The sequence below is a fragment of the Accipiter gentilis genome, chromosome 15 (genome assembly GCF_929443795.1).
Source record: "Accipiter gentilis chromosome 15, bAccGen1.1, whole genome shotgun sequence".
Lineage (NCBI taxonomy): Eukaryota > Metazoa > Chordata > Aves > Accipitriformes > Accipitridae > Astur > Astur gentilis.
This window is the reverse complement of record NC_064894.1, coordinates 24,876,767-24,900,720: the sequence shown is the minus strand read 5'-3', so window position 1 is coordinate 24,900,720 and position 23,954 is coordinate 24,876,767. Positions and strand designations below refer to the sequence as shown.

Genomic DNA, 23,954 nt, shown 5'->3' with positions numbered 1-23,954 from the left:
CGTGATGAGAAGGAGCAGAGGGGGCTGGGATAATTGAGTGACCTTAACGTACAACTCTCAGCATGGTTTCTTCTGAGGGGAGTGAAAATCCCTCAGAGCTTTGTTTTTTTCAGATCTAAATCTCGACGAAGCAGAAACCTCTGAAATTCATGCCCCGGAGCCACTGCCAGCTTTATAATGATCCTGTTTCCAGAAATGCTACAAAGCTGCTACCTCTCGTACCTTAAAACCGAACCCAATGCAGCACCCCAAGGTCTAAGACCCCCAAACCAGGGGAACTCTTGGGTTAGCGACCGGAGAACGTACTGCAGCACTGAATTGCTCTTGGGGCTGGAAAGGGAAAGCCGCAAAAGGTAAAAACGAAGTGCTGAAGCAAGCAAGTAACAGGAAACGAGTCAGCCCTGGTAGGCGATGATGAGTGCCGTGTGGGAGGGACTGTGCAATTACATTTTTTGTGCTGTGAGAACGAACATGAAACTACAAGCCTGGCGAAACATCAGTGATCAGAAGCAGGCTTTGCAAGCTGACCTCTCCCCGGGAAGTGGGGGACGAGGGGCGGAACCGTGGGTCTAAACACCCCTCTCACCCTCTGCCTGTACCCCCCCTTCCCCTCGCCCTTCCTCTTGACCTGGCTGAGCTCCTCCTCGCAGAACAGATGGCATCTCTGTAGGAGCGTATTGGTGATCCCCCTGCGGGACCCTGGGGGTGGCTGTTGAGAAGCAAGAGTCCTTCCTCCCGTCCACTCCACGGCTGGCTGAGGGAAGGGCAGGTAAAGAGCAAGAACAAAGCCCTGGATGTTACAGCCCACAGTAGAGTCGGTCGCGAACAAGAGAGATTAGCTGGTGAGCTGGGAGCCAAGTCTCTACAAAAGGACTGGGGAGAGCCTGGAAGAGGGAAAAAATCCCCACTCATTTCTAGGAAATCAAAATAAGAAGCATCACTTGTTTTTAAGCGGGGCAGGAAGGAGATATTTCTAAGTGTTGAGGAGGCAAAAATGATCTGAGAGTTTACAAACACGTACTAGAGCTCCCAAAATAGCTCTGACTTGTCTGGAAGGCATCAGAAAGATCCTTATTGTTTCATGTGTGCTTGGAGCAGCACTGCTGCAAGTGCTGCCAGTGTATGCAGTAGAAACACGGCCTGGAAAATAACTCTGCTCTTTTTTTTTTTTTTATTAAGGCAATTTTAAATTTGTATCAGCTGCTACTGCTTAGAATAGTAACAACTCTTCCCCAGCAACTCTGTGGAGCACTCGGCACTCTCCACAAAAATGCCATGTGCTTGGCCAAAACTCTGCATAGCTGTGAACTGGATCAGTGTAAGGGTAGCAGAACTGCATGGGAAATCCTGTGTTGGAGGTGATGGGAAGTTTCTCTGTGTCCTCTAGGATACCAGGAGTTTTAAGTCTTGCCTTACAGGACTGACACAAGCATCACCACCGATGGAAGGAAACAAGACTGAATGCCTGACACTGTTGGGGTGGAGGGGGGAAGATGTTGCAACAGCAACAGCCAAAAGAAGGAAGCGCCAATGGTGCAGGCTGCAATACAGTCCACCAATGTAGCCTTTAAAATGGGCGTCACTTTAACAGGCATGTTTTTCCCCTTTGATTACTCACTTCCTTTAAAAGCAAGAGGAGCCAAATGCTCATTACAAGCCAAGAACTTTTTTTTGTATTATTTAATGGCAGTGTATAACTGCTAGTCACACACTTTAAATCATTAGTGGCATGACCATCTCTTTCCTTCCTGAAGATTGCTGAGAAATGGCAGTGCAGACAACGAACCGCTTTTTATTTACCTCTCATAAATCAGAAGCAGTCAGGCCTCCTTTGTTCAAACCAAAAAGAAAATAAACCGGTCAGTAAAACATTACCACCAGGCTGAGTAATACCCATACAGGTTCAGGAATCCTGCACTCTAGCCCGCTGGGGCTCAAAGCATCCCCATCTGTTTCCTTTCAAAATATTTAATCGGAGACAAAAGTGACAGTGGGGGAAGGGAGTAGCAGATCAAGAGAGGCTGGAGAAAACCACCTCTTCCCCACGCTGACAGTGAGCTCTGTACTAACATGCTTAAGCCAAGAGAAGGATGACTGCTGAGGAGAGAGTGACCAGAGGCTTTAATCTTCAGATTTTCTAAGGCAAAACATTTCCTTTCTCCCACAGGAGCTGCCAGTCTGGAGCGCTCCTCATCCCCCTCCCCTCTGCTGGCCAGGCTCTCCTCCCGTGTCAAAATTCCCACTGAAGCAGTAGTCAGCTAGATAAACAGAGCAGTCCCCAGATGCATCCCCTTGGAGGCTGAAGTAATAGGTCATGGGAAACAAGCAGAGGCAACCATTTCCTTCTGATACTGTGGTCTCCACCAAGCAATGCTCAAACTGAAGTCTAACTAAACAAACCAGGACTGAATCCCACTTGAAGAAAAATGCCAGTGGCGCATCAGACACCATGTTTCTTCCTCAATAAATTAAAGGTCCTAGGCTCAGCCTGGCTGCCCAGCTGGCTTAGAAGCCAGGTTAATTGCAATGAAATGTAAATTTAGAGTGCGCTGCTTGGTCAAAAATGCACCCCTCCCTAGAACAAGCTACCACTTATGAAAGGGTCAAAAAACCACTAGTGAAAGTAGGAAAACCTTTCTACAAGATACCTGTGATTTCAGCTCTTTGGGTCTCTCTTTTAAGGAATTCTGTAGCTCTGAAGGGCTTAAGCCTGACCCTGAGGTCAGGGGAAGGAAGTATTGTCCATTGCCCTTAAGTATGGGAAGGATGGGTGACTTCTCTATACTTGCACCATGAGATGAAGCCAGGCAAACATGATTCAGATCTCCAGATCATCAGTGATGCAGGTTAAAAGCCAAACTACTCCCTTCCCAGCTACTTGTCCCACAATGCAAGCGATTTCTGCCGTGGAAGAAGGGCAAGAGATACCGACGACTACGCTCCCTCTCCCTGCCAGTCCCAGCATTATGCTTTTCTCAGCTCAGTTCTCCCCCCCAAATCCAATAATTTTTATTGTCTTTAAAAGTCTAATCTTCTCCTCAACACCAGTCAGGCAGATTTTCACGGCTTTCTAACATGTGAAGAGGACAAAACTATCCTGAGAGATTTAAACCAGGAAGCAAACAGGTCATGAGAGGATTTCCTAGGGATCAGGAGCCTGAAGTGATCTGGCCAGAAGTAGGTCACATACTTGTCTATTAAACCAAATAATTAGTCATGTCAAACTATATGTTGGGTGGTTTCCAAAGGGAACAAAAGACATGGCAGTAAACCAGACAGAAACAGAGATAATATAAGACACTTTTTCAAAGCCATTTTGCAGACTAGATCTGGCTGCCTTGCTCAAGGAAAACTCTTCTCATTTTACACAGGGGAAGTGCAAGCAGGCAGCTTTCTGTCTACCAGAGCGTGCGGAGACTCTTCTTACTCTGGAGAGAATGACACGAGGCTATTTTTTCTAGCAAGGAGCAATTCCCACCCTCAGGCAGAAATGAATAGTGCATTTAGTACCTACCACGGGTTCTTCAAGCCCCCCCCCCCCCCCCCCGATATTCAGGCCTCACTGTCTGAATGTGAAGCAGGCAACTTTTATGGTAGATGCAGTCTGTGGTCCTTGCGACTAGGTACTGCTGACAGCAGTTCAGAGGGGTGTGAACGGCATGAGAGCTGCTGCTCCCAGGCCAAGACAAGGCATGCTGGAAACTCTCTAGCTCCTTCTGTCAACACTTGAAAGTTACAGAAAGACGTTAGCTCTTTCCTAAGAATTAATGGCAAAATCCATGCTGAAATAGGGACTTCTGGTCAAGAGAAAAAACTCACAACATGAAGGGGTAAATGCAGGTTATGAAGTACTTAACCAACCTGTGCTTTCTGATGACATACAACAGGGTTTAACGGGACACTCTGGCTTTGGCACTGAAATGGACGGAGTGGTATTTACCGACAGATATTGAGCAAGCACTACCAATGTACTGCCAACAGAAAGAGAACAAAACTGTAGCTCTGCAAACTTGGACCAACATCTGACAACTAAGCATGACTTGTAAAGAATGACTAACTACAAAGAGGCTGTGTCATGGCTCAGTCTGAACACACACATGCTTTTTAAAAAACCCTACAATACTCTTTGATACATTTTTATAGTGTATCAGTGGTCAGCTGTGCCCAGCACTCTGTGTGGCACTGGAAAATGGCTTTCCTATTAAAGTAACTTTTTAAGTTCCCAAAGAAAACACAGTGCTCAGAGAGACAGCTCCATTGCAGAGAGACACAATTCTTTGACCTGTTTGAAATAAAGAAAGTAAGAATAGCACAGCAATGTTGATAGCGGCTAGTAAATACTAGAAGGCACACTATGAAAGAAATAGCTTACATAGGCTTTTTTGGATTACCCCATTCAGGCTTTCAAGGCTGGTAAGTAAAGTATCCTCTCTGTTATGGCACCATACAGATATTGTCTTTACTGTCACTTCACCCACCTGCACTCTCACTCACCTTTTTTCTTTCATTTTGATCAGTTTTTAAAGGGAAGACAACTAAATAAGCTGGGTTTTTTGGGACATGCATTCAGCAGTGAAGTTCTGGGTTAGGAGTTAATATAAGTTCAGGATTTACTGAAAGTAACCCCAAAGCATATGAGAGCAAGCTTTTTAAATCCATGTTCCACTCTTTCCCTCCCACAAGAATCACACTCAGTGCTACGCCTGCTGCTGTATCTACCTTGTCTGGCTGTATATTCATTGTCTTCAATCAGTCTTGCCAATCCGAAGTCGGCAATCTTGCATATTAGGCCATTCCCCACCAGAATGTTTGCAGACCGCAGATCTCTGTGTATGTAATTCATTCGCTCAATGTACGCCATTCCTGCAGCCACCTGCGAGAAGCATGAAACACAATCAGTGCATTTTAAAATGAACTCAGACATACACAGGCTATAAAACATATACACCTAAGTGCTCAATACTCTGAAGACAGACCTGGGCTGCCATGTCCACCAAATTCGGTAACTTCAAAGCTCTTCCTTCTCCATCTTTTAAGAAATCTAGCAAACTCCCTGCAAATGCAAAGTTGACACAATAGAGATATTAGGAAAACAATGGCTATTCATCAGGATGGAGGTGCAGCAATATGTGCAATATTAAAGACAGCGATGTTTCAAGTTCAAGTGGACCCTTTAACCCCTTCCCCCCCCCCCCCCCCCAAGATCTTAAAATTCTCCTATTATACTTGTTTCACTCTTCTTTAAGGTTGGCTTGCAGAAGAATATGTCGCTAGTCCAAAGAGAGTTGCAGGGAAAAGAAACAACATTGTTTTAAATTTTCCTGAGAAAATTACTGAGAAAGCGGATCTTTCTTAACTTTCCCAGTGCTCTCTGAAACTACATACCTGCTGCTCTCTAAAGGCCTCAGCTAGCTGCAAAGCATCAGCTCGGTTCCAAGCCACACAAACTATGGAAAAAGTCAGATCCCAGCTCAACCTGCTCCAAAAGAAAGGTCAGCCTGGAGCCTGGTAAGCCCAAAGGGGCTAACATTAACAAAGGCTAACTTTCCTTAGAAATTAGTAGTGCTTCTTCTCTAGGTAACCCATGACTAAATGTAGCATGAACCACTAATTTTAGAAGACCACTATGCAAAACTAGAGAAGACAAAGCAGAGATCAAATGAAAGCAATTTTAGCAAAAGCAATAAGGACATAGCTCCCCTGTGCAATTGAAAGCATGGAGGTTTCCTGTAGCACTTAAAAAAAGCCTGGGATGCTATAGCTCCCTTCCCGATCTTGTATTCAAACAGAGAAGTGTGGCAGTCTCCTTTAAATAAGGTCAGTGAATTGTTTTAATAAATAAGGGGAAAAGACAGATGATGAGGCGTTTCTCCCTTGATAAATTGTCAGCCTCAAGCTCAGATCCAAAGATGTAAAATGTTACAGTAAAAACTAGTATAGTAAGCCAAAATAAGCCACGTACTTCAGAAGGACTTTGAGAAGTCTTTTTTTTAAAGGGGAAAAAGCACATGCTTGTCACCAGGACATATGATTAAAGTGTGAGTTAGTCAGGGCTTGGATGCCTCTGAGAAGGGAGGTGGGCAGGCACCTGCCAGGAAAATAAAAATCAACTCCAAATAGACTGAAAATATGCACTTAAAATTTCAGACTGTATCCTCCAATGTACAATGAAACTTCCCTGTGAGAACTTATGTTTCCTATTTGGTTCATTTGCTTTTCCAAAACAAGCAGATTTTTTGCTCTGCTCTCAGCACCCCTGCTGGAGATCTGACAGAGTGAAAAGTTTTCCTTTTCTCATTTTACTACATCGTTACCAGTTAAGTAGCTTAAAGAAAAAGAGAAGGGGAAGGGAAGCGGAAAGAGGAAGGAAAGAATCATATGTGCAAATAATGTAGTAAAATGATAAATGGGGTGAACTGAAAATTAAGCTGTGATCTGAGAGTGAGGTACATGTGACAGAACTCAGAATTGCTAAAAGAAGAAACAGAAATCTTAGGCCGACAAGTGAACACTGAAAGAAGATGCCATATGAACTCTCTGGCCCCAGGAAAAGCTAGGATCTTAGGAAGCAGCATGTAATATCATTCAAACCTAGAAAATGCAAATCTCCACTTGTAAGGAAAGTTCAGATGCTGATGCAGTTGGAAGCACTTAGGCTGCCCCAACTTCTCCCTCCCCCACCTGGTGCAAATTTTATTTGTACATCTAGTGGATTTCAGGTTTTGGGCCCAGTTCAGAGTTGAATCCACAATTCTTCTGAAGCCAGAGATGAATTTAGCTTCTTGTTCCCTCTCTCCTTCCTCACACACTGTTCATACATCACACTGCACCTCCCTTTATATCCCCAAGGAGTGTCAAAAAAAGAAAAAACATTGTTATCAAGGGCAGCAGCTCTGGCTTCACCTTTGCTCATGTACTCCGTGACAATATAGATAGGTTCTTCAGATACCACAGCATAAAGTTGGACCAATTTGTCATGTTTTAGCTTCTTCATGATTTGGGCTTCCTCTAAGAAGGATTCTGGAGACATAGTGCCAGGCTTCAGGGTCTTGATAGCCACTTTAGTATTTCCGTTCCACGTACCTATAAGCACAGATACTCTAGTTAGATTAAACCTCTTTCGCTCCTTTTTCTGCCTGATGCCTAGTGTAACCAAGGAATAAACTAGCAAGGACACTTAATATAATAATTTTTTTAAAGTGTGGTTTCCCATGTTGCCTTATCATTATATTCCTCCCACGCCTCCCTCATATTTTAGTCTATTATACTGAAAAATAATACTCCCATTGGCACTGGGGCACAATCGTCGTTGTCCTACTCAGACAATGCTTCCACTGATATTCACAGAAACCTTCTCTGAGTAAGAAACGTGGGACTGCTGAAACCCATCTTCATGTATTCCCTTGCTAACAAGTAATTGCTACAGACAACACAGCTCCAGTCACAGACTTGGATAACAAAACTGGTTAAATGCAGAACTTTCCAATTGCAGGACATTTTAACATTTTGTTTTTGTTCTGAGTCAGAGGAAAAAAAAATATTCTAAGAAAAATTCCCAAGAAACAAATTCTGAATTGATTTCATTTTAGAAACACGGGCGTGTTTCCAAACTGAAATGCATCTTTTTCTTTCCCCTCCTCAACCTCAGAAACCTAGCAGCTGTGATTGAAAATGAAGTGGTTCCTGTCCACTTCACTTTGTTCTTTACTTGTGGTCAGCACTGAAATGGACAAGTTTCATCATTTTTCAGCCATCAGCTACCAAGCCTTCTGTAACACCTGGAAGCCTGCACAAGGGCCTGCAGAGAGCTGGGAAAGGCTGACTCAGAGCATCCCACAAGAGGTGAGGCTTCACTTGGGAATTTGCAAGGGGGAGAAGGAAGACTGGAAAGAAAAAAAAACCCAAACACCTACCTATGTTAACAGGGGTTTTTGGGGGATGGGGGACTGTGGAAGGGAAAGAAAGGAAAATTAAAATGGGCAGAAATATCACTTTCCTAGTGCCTTCTGGTTGTCCCTTGGCCAGACTTGCCAGAACCCTGCTCCGGAGCCAGGGTTGAAATAGCTTTGAATGGGACCTGTGATCTGTTGATAGGGAGCTGCTGTGTGATAAGGCAAAACAATACTAAATGACTTCAGGAATTAATCACTTTGGGTAAAAATTACTCCTCTGCACTTAAGCACGAGGATAGCAGAGGGCCTACAAAGTACGTGAAGACTCAGACTCAGATCTAGTTTCTGTAAATTAAAATGTCATCAAAAAAGGTAACATGTAAAATAAGCCTGGTTTGTCTTTCTTAAAAGCACTTTAACAGTTACCAGGGCTCAGCTGCTGCCTGGGAACTGGTTAAGCCAAAATAACTTCAACATGAGCTTTTGCAGCCTGACAAAGCATAAAATGAGCTGGATCGGTTCTTGTGCAAGTGGCCACGTCCCAGCTGCCACCCCACCTAGCCGAAAACCAGGGAGGAGCGGCAGGGGAGCTGCTGCCTGCGCAGTCCCTCACTTACAGGGCGACGTTGTCTGAGGGGGGGTTGAGGCACATATTGGCCAAAAGTGTGCAGCGCAAGTCTGGTTTTCACTATGCCTTGATTTTCTTCTGCCAGGTGCTGTCACCTCTACTGGTGGTGGAGGAACGTCTTGAGTTACTACCACTGCTACCCCAGCGCTCGAGGACTCTTGAGACCTGAGTTTCACTCAGTCCTTCAAATCAGAGCTGAAGCAGGACTTGGCTTTCGTGGGTCTCCTGTGTAAGCTTGGAAAGATGTGGTTTCACCTCCTAATTTCAAGCAGGATGGCCAAAATCTTTTCCGATGGGTGAAAGGGAGCGTGTTTTATCGGGAGCCACCGAGGCTCCGGACCGCAGAGTGCTGTCAGTCACAGCCACTGTGCTGAGGTACTGCAAATTATATGAACCAGGAATGAAACCCTACTTTCATGGCCACCAGGGTTTCTGTCACTGACATTAATAAACTAGGATTTTACCTGGTGTGTTAACAGGATTAAATGTGTATTATCTCTTAGCGTTGCCTTAATAAAAATCCCAGGACTTGTTCTGTTACCATGAAGTGTTTTCAGCAGTTCTATTTTTAAATACTTTTATGAATTTCTCTTGTTAAAGAAAGAAAATCAAACAAAAAGGTTAACTTGTCCTCTCAGCCCAGATTTCAGTTTAAATTGTTAAATTTTCTTGTTGTGGTTTGGTGTGTTTCTCTCTAATAGAAAATTAGCACAGACTTCCCTCTGAATTCCTCCCATATGTAGTTAGTTACTACTTAATGCATTTTTTATTAATTTTATTGCGTTAATCTATTCCAATTTGGTAATACTTCAGGGCTGTTAACATATTTTTACTATATATTACTTTAAGAAACATAGTGTCATAATTGTAATAATTTTTGCATTTCTGACAGATATTTGGTACTGGTACTTGGCACTTTATTTCTCACAGCTGATTTTTTTTTTTTTTTTTAAATTGCAGTTGCTCCTTTAGCTTATTGCATCAGTTAAGATCTACGGCACACAAAGCTGACCACTAAATATTAACATCAACTTGAAACTCTTGCATGCATTCAAGATGGAGTGCAAGAAGGTGAAACTGCAGTTATCTGGGGATACTAATAGAAATCATAGGTAGCTTTCTTTGCAACAGGTCAACTATAATTCTGTGAAATTCTATAAATTTCTATATTTCTAGTCTATAAATTCTATAAATTTCACAGACTTGCTGTGATGCTCCTTGCCGTAGTCTTGCAATGGAAAACAGCTGAAAGAACCCAGGAAAGCCCACTGGTTATTTTGGTTGTACATACTTTTGTGTCACTTCAACAAAAAGAGAGGCCAAACTGCTCCACCAATTTTTTCTGAAGAAACAACATATAGAAATTCTTTATTTGAATTGGTAATTTTAAAGAAGCTGCACAGAATGCAATCTGGCACAAAAATTGAGCCCACCGCTCATTAAATGGCCACTATATTGTGTTTCAATGCTATGGCCATACTAAGATTTATGTATATTTTAAATTGCTATTGTTTTACAGTTCTTAAAAGAATGAGGCCCACAGAGTGGGGGCAGTAAGTAAAGCTGGCAAGTGCGCAGAAAACAATGTCAGCGGATTTGGAAAATGTCAGTATTTCTGGACTTCAAAGTGGGGGTTCAGCTGGGCTGGGCAAGTATTTTCTCTATTGTCCCTGGTCTCTATATCCAGTTATGGGGTTCTGCTGCAGATACAAATTTCAAAATGGACTTAAAGAAGTGGATGCATGGGGAAGCTAGCCTGGCAATATCAGCTTGCTGATACTTGCCATTATTTTAATCTGAGAAAGCGGATGGAAGCATTTTCAGGGTCTGACCCCATCAGTGCTAAAACACAAGAGGAAAGCAAAATGTCTACTTACCAGATTAATTTCTGGTTAGCTATTCTGCCTTACAAGTTTAGCATCATTCCTATTTTAATACCTAGCAATTGTGTAGTCACCCGAATAAACCCAATGCAATTAATGAAGTTTAATACCCTAACCTCTCATACCAGCTTATGCAAGTGAAAGGAAGTTTCCCCATGGATCACTGTATTTAGGTCTGACTGTTTTAGGCGACACAGACTAACATTTCATACTATTCTGATTTTTTAGCTTTAAGATCTCTACTTGAAATGTTTATTTCTGCCAAGAGGGCCTTAAAAGATCCATCCAAAGCAAAATATATTCTCTGCCTTACCACGCCACACTTCAGCGAAACACCCCTGACCAAGCTTCTGTTCCAGAAATAATGAATCACGTGCAACTTCCCATGCATCTTTAGCCAATCCAACAGTTTGAGGGGTATTATTCGTAGCAATCACAGTTAAGTTAAAACACAAACCATCAGCTTTCTCTATAGGAGAGGAAATTAATAAAAAAAACACACTTATAATCCAAAATTATGCATGCATTGAGAAAGATGGAAGGTGACTTGTCTCTTCAGTGCTGCATTAAAGTTCATTTGCAAACACTGATTTTTGGATACTGAAGTTAAGGACTTTTTTGTTAGCTTGCAGAAACAGGCTCTTCGGTATAATTAATAGATTACTATGTGAGCCTTGATTTATTATTAAGACAGTGGTAATTTGTCAAAATCAAAGCCTTCCAAGGAAACAAGGAATTTCAGTTTTCTTTTGCCATCAATTACAGTCAAAGTTGAAGATTAAAGAACTTCAAAGTCAAAGACATGATTCCAAAGACATTTTTCCTAACAGTTTGAGCTTTGCTCTTTTTTTTCTTGTGGGTCACAGTGTCCTACATTTTCACCTTCCATCTTGTAATCCCCACACAGAGAGCTATTTTAGAATAATTATTTTGCTCCATACCCATCCATACTTCCCCAAACTGCCCATTTCCCAGTCTCTTGATCAACTGTAGGGATTCTCGTGGAATTTCCCAGACATCTTTGGTTTTGACAGACAGATCAGTAAGCCTTGGCATTCCTTTATGACAGGGGACTACTAAGCGGCAGCAAAGACCTGCAGCTCTCTCTGATGGAGCCAGAAGTGAAGCCAACAGCAAAGGAGAGGAAAGAAAAAAAAGTATGACATGAAACAAAAACAGTAAGCATAAAAACAATGCTACTCACAACAGCTGTTAGTTGCATACCACAAAGCATCCTGGAAGATTAGAAATTGAACACTGAAACATATTCATTTGAGACAGAACAGGAAATATTTTGGTCTCTGCTTCCAGAGCCTGAAATGGAAGGTGACCACCAATGGTTTCTCTTGTGGACTCAGGATTTCCCTTCTCCCACAATGCTGCATTAAGATAACTTCATGAGTGACTGGTATATTATAGTACAGTATAACTTTTAAAAAATCATCTATAAGTCACAAACTGGATTGTTTCTGTACTGAGTAAAAGAAACACAGAGAAGATTCACTTTTTCTGAAAATCATAGCAATGAAAATTTGGTGGACTTTTTTGCTAATCTTTTTCTAGGCATCCTGGGAAAAGGTATTTTCTATATTCTACTCTGTGAAAAGGTGTTTTTATAAGTGTCCCGTAAAAGACTTTTTCTGCCATTCTTTCTAGAGCAAACCTTTATTAGCTTATGCAGCCAGTCCTACATTGTTTGGGGCAGGTTTATTACAATTATCTCTCGCAAAGCTTCACAGAAGACTGAACTGTGACAGAAGTCACAAGATATTTTAGCAGGAGTAAAACCAATGATATATATAAAAATATATACATACACACACATATTGTTGTGTAGTATACTATGCTGCACAAAGCAGACTACAATATAAAGCTTGCACAGCGACTTGTATCTTAAAACAGGTACAAGAACCATGCTGATCTTTATGGAGTCATTTGGGCATCTTTGAGCTCTCCCTAGAAGTAAAACTAGGTACTCACAAGGTGCTGGGCTATTCTACCTCCCACAACCCAGAGTGCAGAGCCGGCAGTTAGAGGCAGCCTTTTTGTTTCAAGTCAGCCGAGTCTGGCATGGAATAAGGGCTCCTGTGTTCACCCAGGTCTGGGAGACTGCAGGTGAAACCTCTGGAGTGTGGGTCTGCACCATGCCCTCCTGAGCTACCCTACCTGGACCCTATTGATTATGCCTCCATGTTGCACAGAAATGGCTGTTTCCAGATCTGTTTGTTTCTGTGTTTGTGTATGGAAAATACACCACCCAAATAATCTGACCACAGAAAACTAAAGGTTGACATATACCAGCTGGTATAGTGGGGCAGAAAACTATCTTCCTTTTAGATGTGAGTTTTTATACATTATTTAGCTCAGTTTAATGTAGTCACCAGAAACAACTAGAAATTCTCCCAGGCAGCATACAACCATCAGAAATTGGGCGGAGAAGACAGCCAGATGTCTAGTATGAATAGCATAAGAATACAGCAGACAGAATACAAAGAATACAGAAAAAACATCCCACAGAGAAGTTGATTTCACAAGTAAAAATTATGAAAAGTTTTAAAGCAATGAGCGTTTGGGGTCATCTGTTAATATTATGAAAAGCTAAAGTAAGGAAAAAATAAAAAGCAAAATAATTCAAATTACTAATTTCTGCTTAAAAAGTGACCATGTTGAGAAGCATGGCAGTCTTCTATGTAAGAACTGGTTGTCCTGTGCAGAGGTTTGGGGGGCTTTAAAGTTGTACCTGTGGTACACTAATCGCCAGTGACAGTAGGATGCACTTTGCACTTTGGGGTTGAATAGTGTATGCCACATTTTAATCACAGGAATTTAAAAAAAAAAAAAAGAGCGAGCTTGGTAGGTGGACACAAACAGTGTGCATAAAGAAATACCCACCTTGCCATATTTATTTTTAAAATTAGACCGATTACAATTTATATGTTAATACTTTGCACATTGAACACAAATCCAGTGGGAAAATTTGAGTCAGGTAATATATGCAAACCTTTTGGTCATTGCCTTAGGTGACTGAATTCCACAATGCAATTCCCTATTTCCTTTATTAGCCATAGTATGCTGCAAAATGGTACATATTAGCACTCGCTTGTGCACAGGGAATTCATGGTTTGAGATGTGCAAGTCAAATTCAGTAATTCTGTTTGCTTAGGAGAGGGAGAGCAGGCAAAACCTTTACCTCAGTAGAGTGCTAGCTGTTAAAAGCTCTGCCGCTGTACACTGTGAACGGCACTCAAAGCCATTTATAACTGTAATGGGAAAGGGATAATAGAAGATGCATTACAACAAGCAAGAGACATAGCTCAAATGACTCTTTAGGGCATCTTACACATACATCAGCTCAGCAGTAAACACTTTTGTTTTAAAATACTTCAGAGTGCCGTGTATGATCTGAAAAATTACCTGAATAATGCTGAACCAGCTGCTGAAGAGTTTCAAATTGTGCCCGAGTTGTGATATAATAACCGCCATTGTCAAGTTTACGAATCTTATAATGTTTGACGTGATCTCCTTTCATATCATCCCAGTCTCGAATAGACAGGGAATAGGCACCTGTTCCAAGCAAAGGAGAAATAAAAAACCTGTAAGTAGCTTTTAGACGCAAAGATTCTGGTTTGCTGGTCAGTTGTTATAAAATGAAAGAGAAATTGCTTCCAAAAAATGCTTACTGTACCTTGAAAAACAACAAATGAATCTAACACAACAAAGTAAGTACCACAGAAATCTTAGGATATTCACATCATATCCCTTTCACACTTTTCTAGAAAGAAATCAGGACTACTGTGTAAATGAAAACTCACATTTTAACATTTACTGCTTCAGGTTGTTAAATTGACTTTTCCTATTCTAAGTGCCAGGTTACACTACAAATGCTATACTTCAGGTAAATGCCAGTAGGCGGTAAATATCAAGATTTTCATAGGAAGCACTGGAGATAATGACTTTATATACGCGTAGTGTTGTTACCCAGATGGATCCCAAACTTCTTTATAAACATTGAACAGCCAAATTAGCACTTTGTACGTCACAGTCTTTGGAAGGTGGTACTACACCAAGACTGAGCACTAGGAGATCTGCAAGAACTGCGTGTTTCACTTTCCAAATCCCTGCTGGAGCTTTAGAGCTTACTGGTGGGATTCAGATGCCCAAACACAGGGGTTAAGTGCCATGCGAGATGCCCCAGAACATCCTGCTTGGCAGTTCTCCCACAGGCTGTCATGTTTGTCGGATCCATGGGGATGCCCTGCAGGCATCTCAGATGGCTCTGGATGCTCATGGCCCAGTAAAGGAACTTCAACTGAGGGACTGGATTTAGTTTTAGGTGTAGCGGTAGCTGTCTGTAGGTGGGCTACGGGCTTGATTTAGATGCCCACACATCAGCTTCTGGTGCTATTAGGGGAGCTGAATCCCAGCCTAGTTTCCGTGAGTGCTATGGCACCGTAGATATCGACGGCGTAATGCAGGTTTGAGCACTAGGTGCCTGCAGTCATGGGCAGTTGAACTGAACCCCAGCTTCCTGCTGACTGTAAAGGGAGCCTGGCCACTGTCCTGGTTTTGCCTGGGATAGAGTTAATCTTCTTTCTAGTAGCTGGTACAGTGTTATGTTTTGGATTCAGTATGAGAAGAATGTTGATAACACACTGATGTTTTCAGTTGTTGCAGAGTAGTGTTTACACTAAGTCAAGGACTTTTCAGCTTCTTGTGCCCAGCCAGCAAGAAGACTGGAGGGACACAAGAAGTTGGGAGGGGACACAGCCAGGACAGCTGACCCAAACTGGCCAAAGGGGTATTCCAGACCATGCCCAGTATATAAACTGGAGGGAGTTGGACTGGGGATGGGGGTGGATTGCTGCTCGGGGACTGACTGGGCATCAGCCTGTGAGTGGTGAGCAACTGCATTGTGAATCGCTTGTTTTGTATATTCCAATTCTTTTATTATTGTTATTATTGTCATTTTATTATTGTTATTATTATCATTACTGTTTTCTTCCTTTCTGTCCTAATAAACTGTTCTTATCTTAACCCAGGAGTTTTACTTTTTTTTTTTCTGATTCTCTCCCCCATCCCACTGGGTGGGGGGGAAGTGAGCGAGTGGCTGCGTGGTGCTTAGTTGCTGGCGGAGGTTAAACCTACATGGGGACCTGCACATTCAGGTGTCTTAATTTGAAGCACAGTCCTATTCTACATACGGTGACACCCACATGTTGGTTCTCTACAGTGTCAAAAGCAAAGCCACATTTTACAGCATAATGCAGTTTCTGAGCAAAACCACGGCCATTTCAAAGGCAGTGGAGAAGACAAGTCTTCACTCATGGCTCAGATGAATATTGTGTTTACTCAAAGCTAATTCAGGCATTAAAAGGAGAAAACCTCGAGGTAACTGGCAGCTGCAGAGATCTCAGGAAGGTCCTCCTTTTGGAGCCTGGGCTGCTTTCACTGGTAGCCATGTCAGCTAAGGGCAGGAAAGTAAAACCGCCAGCAGACAATTCTGGACAACATGGGAGATGGAGTGATTTCCTACAGGTCTGACAGCAAACAGCACCAACTGCTGCTTATCCCAAGCCAGGGTATTTCAACACACCTGGCAGGTTCACATCCTCCAGAACCACCTCCACCTAAGTGAAATGGTTTAAGGAGCCCCCCCAGTTATGCGGTTGCGATTCCTGGTGTACGATATCTTTCCTGGATGTTTCTCCAGGAGGAAGAGTCCCTGACCACGTTAACCTGCAACAGGTCGCACTGGCGGGCAGCTCACTGCCCAGGGAGCTGCAGTGAACAAAACGTCTCCACCCTGACTCCAAGGAGTTCTCAAATTCCCAGTTGTTGTCATCTAAATATGAGGAAAAGAGCCAGCACTTACACAGATGATTCTAGTTTATGCGAATGGGAGACACCCTGAGAGGAGTGACAGGGTTTTTAATTTCTAAGTGTAGAAAAATACTGTTTGCTTAGGATATTTTTCTGAGGAGGTTCTCCCACTGAGTAAGTACATGTCTCAGCTAGGAGTTCAAAGCTTCTTGGGGATTTGCAAGCACATCTCATGCACGCTTTGTACCACCACTCTGGGCTGTACACTGTCAGCCTACTTTCAAAAATCTCCAGGCAGTGTTCTCCACCTCTGCATTTGTGAGTTTTGATCCACTGGCAGCAGCTGTATTTTCTTTAGTCACGCTCCCTGCCTATCTGGTCACTATTTTAGATTCTTTAGGAAAATGTAAACATTCTGTGGCTCCAGGTCTGCAATCAGAGCTGTGTGGGTGGCCCTCTGTGGACCCCCGCTGACCTCAGATCAAGTTGCAGGACTGGAGCTTTAGTTCAAATCTGGACAAAAACAAGAACCAAGATGGATTTCATTATTCATTTATTTAGGCTGTTGGTTATTTATACTATTCATTATTATCTGATGATGATACATTCAAATATATGAGAGACACATAATAAAAATTTGGATAGAAATATGACATTACAATATATCATACTAATGAATTTTTTAAAAAAACAAACCTAAAACCAGACAGCCTTGGAGGGTGGAGATTGAAACCAGGTGAAGGATTACACAGACAAGAGCTGATGAAGTACCTGGGTAGTCAGGCCTTGAAAAAATGAAAAGCCAGCTACATATGATTTATTTTGGAAGTAAGAAGAGAAGGCAACCGTGATCAAGGGAGGTTAAATTCATGCTGAAGTCATCCATGATGATACTTTTAACATGATCCTGCTTAATTTTATTATTGTTATTATTTAAAGCAGAAGGGATGAGTCTAGGCCACAAAACAATTCCTGCCTCAAGCCCAAGATGACTAGCTGGAGTAAGGCATTTTGAGAAGACTTACAGGAGAATGCACCATTCGAGCCCTTTCAGCTGACTTTTTTCTCTCTCATAAACAACAAGCTCCCTCTGTTTTCTTCTAACAACATACTGAAACACCACAAGGATGAGAAGGGAAATAGGCATTTTTGACAAAAAACATGCATGTTTGTTTTTTTCCAATGGCTTTGATGCAAACTTAGCCTGAAGATGTAGAAAGCCTTAAGTACAAATGCAGCGAAATTAAGCTTGCTGCTCTAAGTCCATCCGTGATGGATTACTCCATTTCCCCAATGCTTTTGTGTCTCACAAGAAGCTCTGGAAAAAAGCCCTGACTTGGCTAAGTAAACAGCCCTGCAAAACATATCCCCTATCACTGTATAAAAAATGGTCAAAACAGACTAAGCTGATAATATAATTTAGAGAAACAGTCTTGTGTTTGTTTTTAGGATCCATGGATGCCTATATGAGTGAGTTTTTAAACTCGGCACAGAGTGGAATGAAGTCCTGCTCCTCGCACACATCACAACAACTGTTGTTGAAAATGAACAGGTGGAGGCTATTTGCAGAAAAAGAACAAGTTACAGCCTGTCTTGCTCCTGGTGAGGCTCCTGCCTCGCTGCTACATAAGGTATAGCGAAGTTGTGGAGTGACAAGATGGGAAATTAGCTCTCTGAAACAACTGCATGTCTGTTCAGATTTTGCATCTGCAACAGTCTTTGGAGTTATGGGCAGTGAAGGAAGAATCCAGTGACTGCAGGAGTCAAAATTTAAAACTTAGAATTTTAGATGACAGAATGCAGCATCTGAAGATAGGTCAGGTAGGTAGGAGTGGGAAGTAGTGCTGCTGTTCTCTAAATCCCGTTACCACCATGCCTCCAACCACTTTGCATGCTAACTCTAGCTGACAGTGTGTGCTCTGATCAAAGCACTGGCAAGTCAGTGCTTAATTACATGAACCATCATTAGACTTCAGAACTTACATGGAATTAAGTCTAGTGACTTATGCTTCCCACAGCTATTGTTTTGGATTGCTGGTTAATTGAGAAATGGCCAGGTTTGTTTTCACTTAGTTGCAGGTTTTCTTCTCAATAGCTGTATGAGTTAGATAGATCTTTTCATACATGCGAAGCTTTGAAGATGTTGACAGGCCTCATGAACAAAATGTAAAAGCAAAGATAGCACCCACTGAGAAAACTGGAACTCTTCCAATATTTTTAGAGGGAAGGAGGAGAATACATCCTTCCACTTGGCTTCAACAGAATGGATACAGTTGAATACTTCATGAATATATTAATTAGAAATATTTTCAAGTCTTTTCACTGTTAATCTATTAATTTAAAACTGCTACATCTTTTTTTTTTCCTTTCCACCCAGGGATCCAGCATTTCAAAGGGGAAAGGCCAAAAAATCCCCTAATCTTCTCAAAAAAATAACCAGTACCCTCCCCCCACCCCCACAATTTTATCTTACATCTTCCAGGCAAGAAGATCCGAATATTCTGCTTGTTCAGGATTAAGCGGTAATTTTCACCAAACTAGATGAGATTCCTAGCATCTGTTCACAGTAAGCTAGCTGGCTGTGCCTGGACCCAAACACGGACACTGAGAGGTCTGCCTCCTGTAGCCCCAAAGCTGCTGTTCTGAGGGGCAACTCTCCACCCAACTCCATTGCAACAGTAGTATCCTCAACATACGTGTTGAGAGAGACAGCGCGATGTTCAGAGTGTGACAGCAGAGCGGAGCACCCTGCCTGTGCATGACTTGCACTGATGATACCATGGGTTGAGCATGTCATGGCTTGGACTTGGGTTGTTTTCTGCTTTGAATACTCACTCTAAGACCTCGGACGTCCACATGTCTAATTCCCTAGCACACATACACGCAAGATGACGCTTATCTCTACCTTCATACCACTGAAAACAGTATTTCACGAACTTAGCACAATTTTTCTCATCTATCTTCTCATTCATTGTCAGAATAGCTTTGGCCAGCCTACCTTTGGTAGTTTCGCTTTCCCGGATCAGGAAGGTACCTCTGGGGTTTCCAAATGACAACAGCTGCCTCTCAGCATCTTTTCGGCCAAGTTTGCCAAAGTACCACCTTAGGGAACATCAGAAATAGTAAGACAAATGCTACATAGGATTACTAGGTAGTGTCATGGAGCTCAGACAGGGAAGGTTATCTGCAGAAACTATTGTTACTCAAGTATATTCAACTGTTTTTCTTATACTGTGTCTCTTTTATTGTAGGGGGAAGCTAATGTGGCAAATTGTGTGGTAGATGTTGTATAAGTTGTGCAGTAGCACTTTGCATTAAGCTTATAATCAATAGGCGCTGAGAATGCTTGTTTAGTGTCTTACAACAAAGGCCAGACTTTGACAAACAGAGAGCAAGACTTGGTGGGGGGGAAGGAATAGACAAGGAAAAGGGCAGAAAAATATGTTGCTGCCAAAGAGCAGTATTTTTACAGACGTTGCTATAAACTACATATTTGACTTACATAGTGATGTATTAGTATTCAATATTTTTGTTGCAGCACAGCTATAAAACCTCAGTAGAAGGACCAGATGCAACCACTTTACTGTGGTTGTATAAGGCTTTCAGAATTTCAGTACCTTTTTCCTTCCTGCAGCAATTTTTTTTTTTCGTTTCACAATCAACCAAGTAGAACCTGAAGTACAGACTACAGTAGTACCTGCTCAGCTATATAAGCTCCTCCAGTTTATCTTTTATGCTGTAAATAATATGGATACAGACAGCACTCCATTTTTTGCACAGATATGTCCTCATTATGTTGCCTGCTGTATGTGTTGTAGGCATCCTACCTATTGGTAGGTATTTGTTGATACAACGTGCCTTCTTTAATAGACAGTTTGCACACTAATTGACTCCAAATATTTTTACAAGTTGATTCAGGACAAGCAAGGGCACCTTTTGCTTAAAGCTTGAAATTAGTCAACACTCGAATAAAGGAAGCAGACCTATGTTCCTTTAGGTTTTCTTCCTTTGTTTTGACATTGAAAAAGCACTGAGCCTTGTGCTTCTTTTGTTACTAATTACCTAATTATTTATCAGTGCAGTTAAGAACTGAAATAAAAATAATGTAAGTCATTTGAAAAATCGCTGCAATCAATCAAAACCAACTCCTCAAACCTCCTTAAAATACAGCACTAATGGGTCTTTACAACAAAAAGAAAACATACTCCTCTGCTTGGATGGAGTCGACTGGAGCCACATAATTACTGGGAATGTAACCAGTTTCGCCTGTTGTCAAGGACCGGGCCTCCCACCAGTCTCCTTCCCTGCAGAAACAGAGGTTAGGAGAAGTGAGAGCGAGACACAGATGTAAAGGCAATGGTCTGACTTTGCTAACAGAACCCGCAGCTGCGTGGCGTTAAGAAGCCACAGCAACTCATCTCTTTATCACCTGTGTGCTTCTGAGAGAGGTGTTTGCATCTAGGCCCAAATAATATATGTATTTCTTTACACTTATTATTATTTCAGCGGTGATTAGTAATGTAGCCTTCCAAATGTAGCATAATGGCATAAAGAGGCATAACAACCCAGTGAAATCAGGTTTGCTGAGGGCTGGATTTGGACTAGAATATTGAAAACTGTCTCCATAGCAATTATTCTAATATGGACCCTTGAGAGAGCTTACAGAAAAACTGCCAAACTGAACACTGTCACATCCACTGCTAATTTTAAACTTCTGTGGGGATAATTAATCTGAAACCCAAAGGCGTCAAAAAGCCATCAATCAACATGGAGTTTTAGATGGCCCTTGAGGATCACACTTCATTGTCTAGATTCCTCTCCTGGCCACCTAGAGGAGGTATCTGAAGTAGCAAAGGACTTAGCTGCATTTTCAAATACTTACAAAACCCCATTCTTCTACAACATTTAAACATGAAGAGGTCCATGCAGGACCATCTCATGGCAGCGTTCCACAGGCTTAGCATCAATTTTTGTCGTACACTGGTGCACACAGTGGGACATGGTAATGCAGTTCAGACAGTGTGCGTTGCTGTAGAATACGCAGCTTTAAGAGAAGTTTATTTCTCAGCTTTTTACAGGATGCAGTGACTTGGGATTTAGCAATTTGTATTTCATTCTCAGCACCAGATTCACCGATGTTTAACTCCTACTGCTACTAATAAGCATTCTCTTTTCTATTTCTGGACTGCTTAGAAACTCTTTCTCAGTTCCCCTTTCTGTGAAACAGAGATCTGTTCACTAAATAAAACACTATTATCAAACATGGCCAGAGAATTCAGCCTCTTCTGTAAGCAAGCAGTTACAGAGAACACATTGTCTAAGCTATTACTGGCAGGAAAGGTTGTGTCAAGGTGAGCTCTTTAAATTTCAACTCCACTTTCTTAACACTTTGAAGGAGTACAAACTCTATAGAAGACAACGAGAAAACAGCTGTGATTAGTCAAAAAGGAGACATTTCCAATTCTACAGTTCAAAAAAGTGAAGAACAAGTAGCTTTTCTAGAGGCTGGCAGCTGACGCTATTTTAATACACCTTGTGTGCATTAGTATGTCAGGCAAATGGCCCTATCTGTTTGCGTCCCTAATTTTACTAGCTGAAGTGCTAACCCTTCCCCCATATGTTGCTGTAGAATATTTTTGAGAGATTATGCCATACTGTGGTTGATAAATTGCACCATTATATTTGTTCTGCTTACTGTACAGAGAGTCCACTAGATGGAGGTATTTTATCATATCTAGGGAGGAAAAAAGCAGTCCTGTAGATGATCACACCACCAGGGACAACCCCCTCTGCTTTGACAGAGAAGCTTAAATCTCTCAAAGCACTGCCAGAAAGGAGGAAGAATCCAGACTTTTTTCCTGGCTCTTAATTTTAGACACCCAACTGAGGTAGGAGGAGGCTAGTCAATAGGGCTAGCCAGGGTGTGTGGGGGTGGCAGTGGGGATGCAGGGGATGGCCGAGTGTTTCTGAGCCCTGAAGTCAGGCTCTGCTCTGAACCACCCCTGCAGGTACCTCTTTCCCCTAGACTGCCCTTGGTATAATTTCTGACTTCAAATCACAGGGATACCCTTTGTATGCCATTTCAGGTATGGCTGCCTGGAACTTCTAATCCAAAGCACAAATCAAATTTCATTCGTGGAGAGATAAAAAAAAATCTAAACCCCTCCAAAAATTCCAGACAAACTAGTGCACATATATGCTTTCTGGCTGCAAGCAGTATTGGCAGACTCTTAAGAAAAGGGCTTCTTTCATATCATTTCTGATACAAGTGAGAGAGGAAGCATTCTCACAGAAAAGCTGCTTTCTGGCAATTCCCAGCCTGGCTGTCACTACTCCAGGAGTGTGGTTAGGTCCGTGTTTGTAAGTAGACAGAGCTGACTACGATGGGAACTGAGCTTCTATAATCCTACAGGAAAATCAGTGGATGCTTGGGTTTTTTTGCGGTTTTTTTTTCTTTCTTTTTTCTTTTAGAAAACTTTTCTCCAGGCAGTAATTACCTGCATCAAAATGCATGTACTGCAACCATCCACACGTGGGGGAATCTATCTGTCCCACTGACTCCAAGTATGATTGCTCCGCAAGTCCCCATAAGCATCCCCTGATTTCATCAACTGGCGTGTGTAAGGAATTTATAATGCGTGGAACTTCTTCTTGTTTCAAGTTATGGCATAGTTTGTGCAAGGTTAGGAAAGCAGCAGGCAACGTGAACAAAATGGATGATAGGTTAAAAAAGGTTTTTTTCCCAAGTGCTAATTTAGAAGTAGAGAGGTTTTTAAACTGCTGCTCCCTCTACAAGTCGTAACTGAAGTTTCTGTGCTTTCATCTACATCAAAGCTCTCCAGCTTCATGGCTTCATGAAATATTCTGCAGAATTACCTGATTTATTTATTTTTTTACTTTAATGCACATTGAGCCAAGTCCAACCCTGGAGTTGTTCTATTAAAATTAACAGGAGTTGCACCAGGGATGAATTTGCCTCACTGTCACATAGTGTAAGAAAAAAAGATGAGAGCAATGTAACAAAGCCTCTAGAAAGTGACATACTTGGTTGTTAACCCATTTTTACCTCTATGTGATAGCAATACTGAACATAACACAGAGCCTTCAACTTTATGTTCTTAGCCAAGAATTACAAGATGTTCAGATATAGGTCAGTAGCACAGTAAGTTTTAGATGTTATTTTTAAATTGCTAAGGGATTTTTTTTCTATGGGCAGTTAATAAAATTAATTTTAAGTTGATGATTTCCAGGATGGAAGCGTGGTTTTCATGCCAAATGCAACTGTACAATGGTGCATTCTCACATAACAGAACTTCCTAGCATGTTCTGACTGTACCACCTACCTTTAAAAGGAAAAAAAAAAATGCTTTTAAATTGGCATGCAAGTCTGGGTAACGTCTCTTTTGTGAATCAGTTTTCAGCTCGTTTCTGTGTAGAGATACTTGCGGCAGATTGCAAAGAGTGTTAGCACATGCCTTGCAGAACTTCTGTGACTACTGGTAAAGTACAGAGCTGGTACTCTCAGTTCTGCATGTGAGTTTACTGTGAAATGTAAGCAGTGAATCACACAATCTAAAACTTATTTTTGAAGTAAAGCTGCATGTGGTTGGTGGTTTTTTTTTTTAATAATAAGGCACTTTGCAAAAGTGCACTAAATGCAAAGACAAGTTACTAAGCATAGAGTAAACCCCCTATATATCTTGAATATCCAACATTAGATTTTACTAATAA

At 41.8% G+C, this 23,954-nt stretch overlaps 1 protein-coding gene across 7 annotated transcripts in view; it reads right to left on the bottom strand.

The window, feature by feature from the left end:
• The window catches only part of FYN (FYN proto-oncogene, Src family tyrosine kinase), a 140,612-nt gene that overhangs the window by 15,838 nt on the left and 100,820 nt on the right, over nucleotides 1-23,954 (bottom strand). For 6 of the 7 annotated variants that reach the window (XM_049817872.1, XM_049817877.1, XM_049817875.1 and 3 more), the window contains 7 exons: nucleotides 20,429-20,527; nucleotides 19,222-19,325; nucleotides 13,818-13,967; nucleotides 11,345-11,509; nucleotides 6,904-7,083; nucleotides 4,977-5,053; nucleotides 4,720-4,873 (listed from right to left, as the gene is read on the bottom strand). In XM_049817872.1, coding sequence (XP_049673829.1) covers nucleotides 4,720-4,873; nucleotides 4,977-5,053; nucleotides 6,904-7,083; nucleotides 11,345-11,509; nucleotides 13,818-13,967; nucleotides 19,222-19,325; nucleotides 20,429-20,527 — 929 coding nt within the window. Of the gene's footprint in view, nucleotides 1-4,719; nucleotides 4,874-4,976; nucleotides 5,054-6,903; nucleotides 7,084-10,716; nucleotides 10,873-11,344; nucleotides 11,510-13,817; nucleotides 13,968-19,221; nucleotides 19,326-20,428; nucleotides 20,528-23,954 lie in introns of all 7 variants that reach the window. The other variant, XM_049817878.1, reaches the window with a different exon arrangement.